At 33.9% G+C, this 13,084-nt stretch overlaps 1 protein-coding gene across 1 annotated transcript in view; it reads left to right on the top strand.

Moving 5' to 3' along the window:
* The window catches only part of LOC133197218 (fibrocystin-L-like), a 47,617-nt gene extending 36,405 nt beyond the window's left edge, over positions 1-11,212 (top strand). Inside the window, exons 55-63 of the mRNA XM_061333134.1 lie at positions 207-467; positions 614-1,233; positions 1,325-1,549; positions 2,567-2,739; positions 3,002-3,203; positions 5,254-5,635; positions 5,878-6,047; positions 9,057-9,186; positions 10,892-11,212. Coding sequence (XP_061189118.1) covers positions 207-467; positions 614-1,233; positions 1,325-1,549; positions 2,567-2,739; positions 3,002-3,203; positions 5,254-5,635; positions 5,878-6,047; positions 9,057-9,186; positions 10,892-11,127 — 2,399 coding nt within the window. The 3' untranslated portion in view covers positions 11,128-11,212. The remainder of the gene's footprint in view (positions 1-206; positions 468-613; positions 1,234-1,324; positions 1,550-2,566; positions 2,740-3,001; positions 3,204-5,253; positions 5,636-5,877; positions 6,048-9,056; positions 9,187-10,891) is intronic.
* Positions 11,213-13,084: the final 1,872 nt, after the last annotated feature.

Raw genomic sequence — 13,084 nt, 5'->3', positions numbered from 1 at the left:
CCTCATTCAATAATATTAATATGAAGAGTTATGCTGAAAAGAAATATCATGATGCAATTTCCTCATGTTCATTTAAACAATCTTGGAATCATAATAAGTGTTTCACTTTTTTTTAAATAAAGTAAATTTTAAAAAAAGTGGAAGTATTTATAGTTCACACACGCTATATTTAATCCAAAAACCACTACATTGACCTTTATGCCTAGGTGTTCTCCGTGATGATACTTGTACTTACAACGATAAACAGCAGGCCTACACTTGTTCTGACTATGACTACAGACAGCTGACCATTGAGAACATGGATGAAGACACGGAGCTAAGACGTCTGTCACCTGTCGCTGTCCTCGGCTGGAATAATAATGGAGATGGTTTTATGGACCTTATCAATGGACCTCAGGACCATGGTTGGTGTGCTGGATACACCTGTCAGAAGAGACTGTCCACATTCCAGGCCATCACTCCCACTGGTCAGTGTTCATCAACTCTAGACTTCCTTCTTCATTACATACAATTTTAATTCAGCTTATTTTTGCAGCAGTGTTTCTTAGAAAGCAAAATTATCCAAATGTGCTAACCCTATTTTATGATTGACAAATGTTGATTACAATTGCAGGAAGAAACTTTTCTCTGTACTTCACCAGCACTGCACCCCAGCACCTTCGCTTGATGCTTCTAAGCACTCCTAACACAGATCGTATCCGTGTTGGAGCCTATAATGGTAAGCCAAACCGATTGGATGTCTTTGTGAATGGAGTATATGTACTTCCCAAAAATGGTCAGTTGGATTCCAACAAGAACCTTATTCTCCAGTCTCCAACCTCTGTTGGACAGTTCAACCCTAAAGTGGACACTGATCCCTGTGGTGCCAATTACATGGACCGAGACTGGCAGGAATTACAGGTTATTGTATGTGGTGGTGATGAGGTGGAAATCAAAATGTCACCTCAAATTGTTGTTGGATTCAATGTACCCACTATGACTGTGGACCAGTTCTTTGGACCCAACCTCCTAAACAATTTGGCCACATTCCTGGGTATTCCTAGTGACAAGATCCGTACCATGAATGTTAAGTCAGGGGTTAGTCGCCGCAAGCGATCAACTGGAACCAATACCATGTACTACATTGAGGTCGGCAATCCTCCATGCACAACAATTAACTGCACATCAGCTGTTAGTACTATGTCTTACACTGATCAGCAGGCTTTGGCATCTAAGATCATCAACCAGTATCAGGTCTGTAAACTAAAAGAGGATAAGGGCAAATTAAATTTTACTTGATTTATTTCTGCGTATACAGATTATTAACCGCTTGATGTGTTTTCAGCTTGGCAATCTGTCTGACATCCTGAACATCACCATTAATAATGTTGCCGTAGCTGAAGCCCTACCACCAACCTCTGACCCTAACTGGGCCAAGGTCGTGGAGTCCTCAGACTACATGAATGCCATTAGAATCCCGACAGTGATGGAGTTTAAAACAGAGATCACACCAGGAACTGAAGGCAATGCCTTCCCTGTACAGCCTGTGCTTCAGTTCAGGGAGAGCAATGTAAGTAGACATAGATCTTGTGATGCATTATATGAAATGTGGGTCAAAATAGAATGTGTCAAAGACTAATTCAGCATTTGAATAATTAAAAAGTTTTAGTAGTGTGAAATAAATTGAAACATTAAGTATACATGTAGATGTATATTAATTGACAGGATACTGTATTGAATGTGCAGCAGTAGTAAATAAAATATTTGATTATGTTTTTTCTCTACAGCCCAGTTCGGTAATGATTTGTTTTATGTGATGTATAAAATTATGGGTGATACTTTATATACATAACAGTAATGTATTTGTAATATTTGATGGATTTAAGCATGCAGGTTCAGTTGGTTAACACTAATAAGAAATTTAATCTACATATGTACATGTATGTCTTTTTTTCTTGCATATAAAATTGTGTGTTTTTTCTTACATGTCTTTATAACAATTTACCTCCCTTGTCCTACTCAATTATACATTGCAGTGTGATACTTTGTTCTCGTTCATTTTAAAGCTTCTGATTCATGTCAAGTTATGTAAATGCATGTGTATTGTACTTGGTGATTGTGAATTATTTATTTTGTTTCCTTTCATCAGCCTATTCTTCTGTGTTTGTTGTTTTAACATTCAAAGAAAATGATCTTGTTCCAGAACGATTTTTTGCATAAATTTGTGAAGTACTACTCTAAACATGGTTATATTTTGCACAATGTTATTTTGCCCTTTCACACTTGCAAACAATTTTGCCCTGTCTTTAATTCACCCAGAAAAAGTTTTGTGAATTGAAAGATAATCCTGTCTACTTAGAATTCACCTTGATTTAAATTCGCCCACTTGTGTCAAGGGCAAAAGTTGCAAAAATAAAGGGGGGGGGGGGACATACAGTATATTTATATCTGACATGTACATTTTCAATAATTTTCATTATGATGATAAAATAAAATGCCATAAAGTTTGATTAGGTAAGAAGCATAAGTTTGTTGTAGCTACTGAGATTTATCTCTGGTTTGTCAATTTATCTATTTATTTTGACAGGGAGACAGAGTAACCCTGCTGGGTGCCTCATCTAAACCCTGGAAGGTGGAGGTCAGTCTAAGAGCAGGTAGTGGCAGTAATCCCTCGGCTACGCTGGTCGGAAACACCACTGTATCATTCATTGATGGATGGGCCAACTTCACTGGACTAGGAATATCCCATAGTGGATCAGGGTTAGTATGGCAGAGACATAGCTCTGTCCTCACAGATAGAGTAAACAATCAAATGAAGTCAAACCTTTTATTTTCTAAGAAAAGCATAACAAATTTATTGTATGTATTAATGTACTGGAAAATTTGTACTGAACAAAAAAGTTTCTTCTAAAAAATTGTCATCAAACAGATACAATCAATAAAACATGAAAGTATGTAATTTTTTTTTATTGATTGATTATTTTGAAACTTTGATTTACATGTATTCTTGTTGATTTTTCAGGTACATTTTGGATTTCAAGGTGATTGACCCATCTGAAGCTACTTTCACGCTTGCCTCCTCCCCTCTCAGTGTCACACAGCGATTACTGACCTCGGTCATAACCTACACGTCCCCTGACGTCTACCAGGGTAGTTCACACACAGTAAGACTGGACATCAGAGACAAGGATACTGGAGTGACTCTGCCAGACATTGCCTGGAGTGTAAGTTATCAGTATTTTGATGCACATACTGTACCTATCTTATAGCTTGGCCTCACTATGTAAGTTCATGAGTATTTTGTAGCATTACCTGGCCCACTTGGGATGTTAGTATATAAGAGTGTTAGGTTGTTTATATTTTGTTTAATGTGGTAAGTGTCAGTAGAAAATGAAATATCTCTAAAGATTGGCTTCTATGCTGAAAAGATGATTAATTATATGAGTTGGTTATGAAGATGTTTGACCCTTTTCTCTAAATGTCCAACAGAGAACTCCCACCCCACCCTCCCTCCCAACACAACACATACTATCACCGCCAACAACAAAAAAATAAATTAATATCACATCATGAATTTGTGTGTGCAGATACAGTTGAAATAGGATGGAATCAGGGGTCTAATCATGGTGTAATATATACTACAGCGGAATACCCCGGTTACAATGGTATTTACTGATGTATGAACAGTACACGTAGACTCTTACTGCCATTTCTTCTTGGTTCAACAGTCTCATGATTATTATTATAATTCAGAACAAAGTAGAAAAAAATTTTAGTGCATTTCTTTGTCAACAATTAGGCATCAGACCTATCATTGCATCACCAGTTATTTAATTTCGCTTGATTTGTCATCTTGCCATTTTCAATGAACAAATAAAAAAAAATTATATCCATCTTTTTTATCAAAAGTTTAATTGGAGTCGCATTTAATTATTCCAGCATTTCTTAGAATTGTTTAGTAGAAATTTTAAGAACACTTAAATGGCAGTGTGCTTAAAGTTCAACACCTCATGTACAAAAAATATGAGAAACAAGTTGTTTGGAGGTAGATATAGTTCAATGTCACTATATGGCTACTTTGCTGTACAACTTTCACAAAAGATAATATATTTAAAACAATACACAGAGTTGTTTTTGCTTCTTCTTTTTTTTTAACAGTCTTTTTAGAAATATTGAGAGCAAAATAAATTTTCATCTTATGAGCAAAATAAAAACATACCAAATTTGATGTGAAAAAATTGCCCAAATATGAAAATTATTCAGTCCTACCAGTATAAAAGGTAAAAGCTAATGTATAAGGTTGTGATTTTTTTTTTTTTTTTTTGTCTTATATACTTCTGTATGTCTGGAACAATTGGGGGTATCCATCTTTTATCTGCAACTCCCCCAATACCACTAAATAAAATTAAATGTCTTTCTCAGAATCATTATTACATAGTGCCATTGTGCACCTCTTATTTTATATTTCAATCAAACAGATATTTGGGGTTTCCCATAGTTAAACATGGGCACTGCCATCCTATAATATTGGGGGTACTCATCTCTTATTTGCAACTCCTCCTATACTATTGAATAAAACTTTGACAAGACTTTCACAGAATTTTTATTACATGGTGCCATTGTGCACCTCTTATTTCATTTTCTGATTGGACAGATATTTGGGGTTTCCTATAGCAACAAAATGGACTTTGCCATTCTACTCACATGGAGAGGGGGGTATCATTTTGTGAGCTCGGTGCTCACAGTGCCTCTTGATTTATTGCATCTACTTAGCTGGTTTCTGAAGTGTCAGAAGAATAGGAGACATGTTTTGACTAAGGAAACATATCTAAGAAACAGTAGAAATATTGACATATTAAGAGTTGCTATGTTGACCATGTTAACTACTGTAAAGGTACAGAAATTAGTACACTCAAAATTTAGTGTAATTTCCTCTTCAACAGGTTAGCACAATACTAAACTAACACACTTAAGTCATAAAAATGACTTATATGAGTTTAAAGGTAATGAATTAGCAGACAAGAAACAGCACAAGATGTGCAAAATTATAATTACTTCTAAAACAATTGTGTTTACAGTATTTTGTTTATAGGTAAGTAAACAGAAATAATACTGTCATTTGATCATTAGAGGACAAAGGCTTAAGATGACTAAGTTATTTTTGTTTTGAAACTTTGAATTTTAAGTCTTATTTTTCGTTGACATTGAATCTCTATAGATGTAACAGTAAATTTGTTTTGAGCTGTAGCTTAAGTGTTAAGTTTTACATTTCAGGGCTTGAACTGGTATGTCAATGTTACTCAAGTGACTGGGAACTCCTACACAGGCTCTTTGAGTGGAACATTTACCAAAGCATTTGACCCAGTGTCAGGCCTGGTGACTCTTAGTGACCTCCAGTTAGACACTGTTGGAATGGCTTTCATCAGATTCACAGTCTACTCAGTACCAGCCCAGTATTCTCATGAAGTAACTCACGACCTTTACCTCTACCCAAGTGAGGCCCAGACCGTTACCATAGATACCACCCACACTGTCAAGATCAAGTTTGACCGAGACTTTGCCACTTTTGGCACCACGGAGTTTGGAGCTGTGATTGTGAACCACTTCCAGTCTAGATATCCTTACATGAAGATGTCCAATCTCCAGGTTTCACAAGGTAGAAAAAGTAGTTTTATAACACAGTCATATCCCAGTGTTCAATATGCAGAAATACTGTTGAGTTGGAATTTATCATGATTCACTGAAAAATTAAATTTGAAATACACTTAAAATGAACATTTTCCATTGTTAGTAAATATAAGATGAGTGTTTGAATTATGCTTAAAATCTTACTAGTTTTGTCATCTGTATTATATAAGCTGGCATTTAGTAATGGCTTGTAATCCTCTCTGTTGACAGGAAGTGTGGTCATTACCGTGACAGTGTCTGGCAACAGCACCACCGTACTGGAGGTGACTGAAGCCTTGTGTAAAGCCATTAAAGATGGTACCACCTTCACTTACAAAGGAACCACTCATACTCTCAGCAAGACGATGTCAGTAAATGGTGCTGACTATTGTGATGATGAGGTAATTTAAACGCATTACAGTTCATAGATGGACATTAGAGTAAAAAAAAAATACTTTGCAGTGGAAATTAAACATTAATACTGTTTTCATAACTTGGATATAATGGTTATTGCCAATATCATTTAATATTTACATTTGCAAATATTTTTTCCTAAGATTCTTTGCAAATTAGAAGACTGTTCATTTTCTCATGAACTACCTTGGATGAGCAAGAATATCTCCACTGTGATGTCATAATAACCTACTTGATGTTAAAACTATAGTGCAAACTGTTTTGTTTCAAAATGATTTTTGATTGACATACATTTGTGGCAATTCGTCTTCAAATAATGTAAATATAAGATATGAATTTAATTTTTGAGAATTCATGAGGTACATGAACAACAACTCTTCACGCCTGCTAACACGCTTCATGAACTATGCCGACGTGAAGTGTGTTAGCAGGCGTGAAGCTTTGTTGTTCATGTCCTCATGAATTCTCAAAAATTAAATTCATTTCTTAAATATATCTCTCTGAAAAAGAGGAGTATATTTTGTGCAGGTTGTGCCTAAAAATTCAAAAATGCTATTTTGAGAGTAGGGATGTCACATTATTTGATTTAAGAGTCACTTGTCAAATCTCAGAATGAAATTTCCAGTTAGGTGCCTTAAAAACATGCTTTTAATGTATTTATCTATTGCAAATTCATGATTATTGCCAATTAAGTGACATCTATTCCTCAATAAGAGAAAAATTATGAATTTTGTTTATTGGGTATAACAAAAGGTTTAAAACTGGCCCTGGAGGGTTGCTATAACCCTCTTTTACTGTATAATGATCATGTACTTTTAATCAGTGGTGCACTTTTATGTGAAATTGTTTTCAAGATAATTACATCTTCCAACATAGCTGACTTTTCTTAAAGTTCAACATGCCTTTAGATCTTATAGGTCCATGCTTCCATTAGTGAGTTATGTGGTCTTTAAAGCATAAAGGTCTGTCTGGAGAGAAATTTTTTACCAATAGAAATCAAAAACAAAATTCATCTATATAAAGTGCTCCAAATTTTTTATGTTATTTGTATTTTTTTTTTTTTACATTCATGAAGTTAACATTAAAATTTTTCCTGATTGTGACAACTTGGACAAAAATTCTTTCTGGCCCAAGGTTTAAGTGCTTTTTTTTTGTTTTGTTTTTATCTAACATTTTGTTCAACATTATACTTCATGAGTCATACAGTATTCAAACTTTTTTACATTATATTACCTTTCTTCTGGTATCACTTTGTCAATTTCAGCTATACTCTTCTCAAAGTGTCCTTGGATGATAGAGATTCAAGGTTGTTCCAAAGAGCAGCCAGACTCTTTTGTTAGGGAAATAGAAGGGAAAAGGGTGGGATTATTTTAAATATGTCATGAACAATTGATTCAGAAAAACTGACTTCTGTAAAATCTTCATGTAGTAAGGGTTGAGGTATTTTTATATTTTTATGGAGGGGGGGGGGTATGAGTGCATTTTCAAAGACCAAATTCTACATAGTAATAAATAAAAACTTTAAAAACGTTTTAAAGAACAATAGGGCTACCCCCCCCCCCCCCCCCCCCCCCCCCCCAATGAAAGCATGTTGACATTTTTCAAACATAGCCTATGTGCAGGAATAAGACCACAAAATTATGTGCAAACATTTTTTTGAAGAGAAAATTTTAATGATATGTGTCAGAAAAAAGCTCACTTGTAATATTCAAGTGACTTTTAAAATCCACAGGTCTCATTTTTTTCCTCCTTTCTTTCCATACCTGCCTTATGCATGTTGTTTTCTTGACATTCAAAGTAAATATTACATTAATGATTAAATATTAACAGTTGGCTAATGAACATTTTATCTATTTGAATCCCTTTGTAAACAAGATAGGGCTTTAATTAGTTAGGCATATGAGGAAGTAGTTATGAAATTAATTGCCAATCATAGACCACTCAAACATGGATAAACAAGGTAGCTTACAAATTCAGTGACCCCCCTGTATGCCTGTTAGTTAAGTCAACGATGAACAGTCACGTTCATTCCTTGTTCATATGCATGAAGAGGTTTTGTCAACAATCATGATAGCTTTGCATTTTGGTGACATGTGCAGCACAATAAAATGGAACATCTTTTACATGAATAAAAAAGAAATTACATAGCCATATCAATTGAGAAAATTACTGATATTTTGGAAATGCGTGGTGAATTATGCATGTGTTTTAAAAGTTCACGTTTCAAGAGAAGACAACATAGGTGATAAACAGGTCAGCCAGCTGTGTTTTAATTGGTTGAGAAATGTGATAATATAACATTTATTTTAATAATTCTTCTCTTTAATGAGCAGCAAAGCCTTGATACATTTATTTTTAGACATATGGAGAATATGTGATGGAGGTGATGGAAAATTTTTAAATTCACTGATCTGTATATAAACATTCATATAAAATCATGGAAAATTATTTAAAATTGCAGTCTGATCACACACACACACACACACACACACAGATATTGATATATATAGATATAGATATATACAGTAAAACACACTTATAGTGAAAATGATTATAATGAATTGATGCATACAGCGAAGTAATTTTTCATTCCCCATGGCTCTAAAATACTAAGTATTTTGTGAACTTAACTTTACATACATGTATTACATTTATAACAAAGCAAAGTTGTCCATCCCTGGCAATTGGTTGATATAAGCATGCTTTATGGTACTACTTACACATAATGACTTAAAATGACATATTCTCTATAATGATACATTTTAAGAGGTTAGTAATAAATCAAAACTATTTTAACCATTGTGCAATGATAACCTATATATTAAAGTTTGTATATATATATGATACAGGTAAATGCATTCTTTGTGTGGTTATACTTCGGTTTAAGTCTGTATGCATGATAGCTTACTGCATTTGAAGTACATTTTGGTTCTTATTTTCCCCAGATGTATTAATTTATGATACAACATTGACACCTCCTGTCTCTGGTTTTTCAGGATGACGAGGATAAAGAAATCAAGGTTTTGATGATCGTTGGCATCTGTATTTCCATCCTGCTCATCATTCTCATCATTGTGGCCATTATGGTCTGGAGACTAAAAGTCTACCCCAAGACAAAGACGCACAGTAAGTCATTGAATGACTATCATATTCTGATAAACAATTTTATCAGCTAAGCTGTTGACATCAAGTAACAAGCTTTAACTGCCAAAATTACTCAGTAGAGTTATGGGCCTTTATTGGAATTACAAGTTTAATGACATTTGTTACTAAGAGAATTTTACACTGCAGTTAATACCTGTATTGCTGACAGATAAGATATAATAGGCACTCTGTTTTAGTTTAGGAGTTGACTTTTTAAGCTGTTAGTTTTTGGTGATTCATGCATGCAATATTCCAGTTCTTTTCCTGCTAGTTTACATAAATATCATGTTCCTCCTCCATATTTCCTGAAAAGAACTGCTAAATGATAGAGAGGGAAGATTTCAGACCACTGCATTGCCCTAGTTTTTACAGATTACCTGGAATGGTAAAAAATGAAGGATTACATTGCTAATAGGACATATTGATTTGATGTGCATCCACTGAAAACGGGACAGTTTTATGCAGATATTACCCCTAAACCTTTTAATGCAAAATCAAACAAGGGCCCAAAAAAGAAATGATTTTTTAAATTTTATTAAGAACATTGTGTCATTTTTGGTGTTGCTTGACATTCAAAATGGCTCCTTTGGTATCTTATCTGTCAGCAATTGTTCATTGAAGCATGAAAGTAAACTCTTTTTTCACGTAAAATAAATAGGGTTTAATTATAAACAAGGTAGGAGATCTAATTTTTCATGGAATACAGGGTTATTCACTTGCAGTCCTGCAGCTTTATGCACTAGAATATTCATGGATTGTTTGTGCAAAGCAGTTGGTGATTTAAATTGCAGCATTCATCAAAAATTTTAGTCATGTTTACAGTTTTTCCAAAAGATTTAGCCCTTTATTTTCTTCTTGATCAACTTCTTGCCTATAAATTTGGATAAGTTTAGAAAAGCATGTATTACATTTATATATCATTTAATAGGAGGTAGTATTTCTGGAGGATTATCAGGTAAACAGAGAAAAGCTGGTTTCTATTAACTAATGGAGTTGATATTGCTCAAAATAATCCCACCTAACATTTTTCATTTTCCTTCATCCTTATGTTTGTAGATACCGGATCCAGCTTTTAAAAATGAATGAATGAAATAACATTTCACACACACAAACACACACACAATATGTATGTTGTGAAGAACTGAAGATCATTTGCTTATATACTAATGTTTTAGTTACATGTAGAATCTCCCTAATTGTTAAGTACCTACAGAGAGTCACATACACTCAAATTAACTTTTTGAAAATTTTTCCAGAACATATCCCTTGATTTGAAATCATGCCATGTTTATTTTTCCTTAGCTATTGTTCTAATACTACATGAATTGTTGCAAAATTTAATAGCAGTTTTGGGTGAAAAAAATATTGGTTATGGGTAACTTGAACAGTAGATACAGATTTTTTTATGCTTTACACTAAGGCCTTGGGTTTTTCTGTACTTTTGTCAAACAGAGTAATTTAAAAAACTGTTTTGGCATTCAAACATTAAATGATGAACTTACACAATATAATGTATTTTGGCAATTTAGCCTTTGGCAAAATGTATTTATCTGCAATATTAGGAATTGCCAAAATTTTCTATTTAATGCTTGAATAAAATAGCATTTATGCAAATTATATCTCTGTTATGTCTAAATTGTATAGATAATCACTAGAAAACATGTCTGACATGCCTGTCTCTCTGTAGGAATGCACTCTGATGGTGATGCTGTTTACATCGGAAAGGGCAAAGGAACATTCTTCTTTGAGGACAGTTTCTATAGACAGGACACATTTAACAGCCTGCGCACTGAAAAATCGTTCCTGGAAGATGGTCAGAAACCACCCATCACAACATTCTATGGGGCTACCAATGGTCCTCCCCCCGTCACTACCTTCTACGAGAAGGGCACCAATGGACCAGCTCTCAGCAAACACTTCTAGAGTGTGCACACCATGACATGGAGACTTTGTTAATCTTTTTTTCTGTTATAGATATTAATGACATGAAAGCCTTATCTAAAGCTATGGCAAATTATATATAATTAAATATGTATATTTGAATATTGAATTAGTTAAGTCTTTTTGATGTTTTGTTAACTTATTTTCTCCGTTTTGACTGTGATATATAACCTGTGATATCAAGTTTATATAATTAATATATTTGTTATTGTTGACAATCAGCAAAGAATTACACATCTTAATTAATAAATTTCTCAAACCTTGCTGAGTGGCTTTTGTTAAGTTATATATTCAGAATTAGAAGATGACTTCAAAGAAGAGCTAAGAGTCAGAATTTAAGAACAAATTTCTAAATGTATAACATGATGTACTGATGAAGTTCATGTCCTTAACAACAATAAATGCCACAGACAAGTAATAAATTATGCATGGTAATGAACTAAAGGTTATGAGAGAAATCGTATAGATTCTGAAATATCAGTTGTTATGTTATTTTTGACTTACATAAGTTAACCAATAGTCTCCGTCTTAGTAATTAAGTAATTGGTTTGTTTTCTTTTTTTTCATCTTGGGGACTTGAAAGGTTCTGGCACTAGCTAGTCATTTGAAGCCAGTTTAATCAAGAAGTAATTTTATAGGTCATGATTTTTGTATTCTCCAAGACACATTTAGATCTAAGCCTGAGATCTTGTAGTTAGCCTATCAGAAATTTGTTCACTTTTAATTGTACAAATTAATATCATGGGGATTTGTAGGGACATTATTTGTTTATCTTTTACCCATGGAAACCCATAAGTGAAAATGATTTTCACTCATCATGGTCTGAAGTTGCTAAAGACTCTAGTCCAGACACCAGTTCCTGAAGAGTTGCAGTAATCCATTAAACAAGGTATTAAAATGAACAGCAAGACTGTTATAACAAATTATTTTCCTGAAATGTCAGGCATATTTCACACACAAAATTTGCTACCAGGTTCATTTGATAACATATTTCTTATGTGTGTGTTGGGGGGGGGGGGGGGGGGGGGCATTGTTAAGTCACCTCCTGTCTAGATCACACTGATTCTGATTGTACCTGATTCTGATTTACCATTATGCAGAAGTAACTCTGTATGAAGACTTTTTCTGAGAATGCTCTGGACTGGATTATCACAAAAGGTATCCAAAGCAAACTAATAGATGCATCTCTGTATATATTGCTAAAATGCATACATGTATTAAATGATCAGGAATTTTGGTGCTCTCTGATTGGTCTACACTCCCTGTCCGGAGGTATACTTCAGAGTGAGTTCACCTCGAAATGAAGTTTTGGGAGGATTCTTTGTGTTTTCCCTCAACCAACCATAGATTTGCTTAAATTTTTTATCGACCAATCAAATTGTGTGTTTTAAAGCATATGTAGTTGTGAATGAAAACATGGCAGATGCCAGTACCAAAAAGACTTACCTCCTTTTTTATTAAATGGTTTAGTATAGATTTTTTATACTACATGTATTATTTTCCACTTTTAACTGTTGAAATATAATTATAGTGTGTTGTTGCACTACACATTATATTATGAATATATATATTTGTTGGAGACAATTAAGATTTAAAGTGTCAAAAATGATGTAAATTTAAAGATTACTAGTATTTAATAACACAGCTATTGACTTTTAAATTCTGTCTACTTGTGACTCTATAGACTTGGTCAGGTATTGGTTAACCTTGGCCTTCAGCCTCGGTCAATCAATACCTGACCAGGTCCATATAGTCACGAGTAGACTTCATCAAAAGTCAATAATTGTATATTGATCCATCTTGCACTGACTTACGAGACTGATGAAATCGGCTCATCTTAAGCTTTACACAAAAGACAAACATGGCAAACATGATCTGATGATAGATTTATGTGTAAATAACTGTTTATGCAATATTTGAAATATGCCATGTTCAGATT

The sequence above is a fragment of the Saccostrea echinata genome, unplaced genomic scaffold (assembly GCF_033153115.1).
Source record: "Saccostrea echinata isolate AGI-Se365-2 ecotype Australia unplaced genomic scaffold, CSIRO_AGI_Sech_v1 ptg000030l, whole genome shotgun sequence".
NCBI classification, from domain to species: domain Eukaryota; kingdom Metazoa; phylum Mollusca; class Bivalvia; order Ostreida; family Ostreidae; genus Saccostrea; species Saccostrea echinata.
Note: the sequence above shows the minus strand (reverse complement) of the source record. Positions and strands in the feature narration are given on the sequence as shown.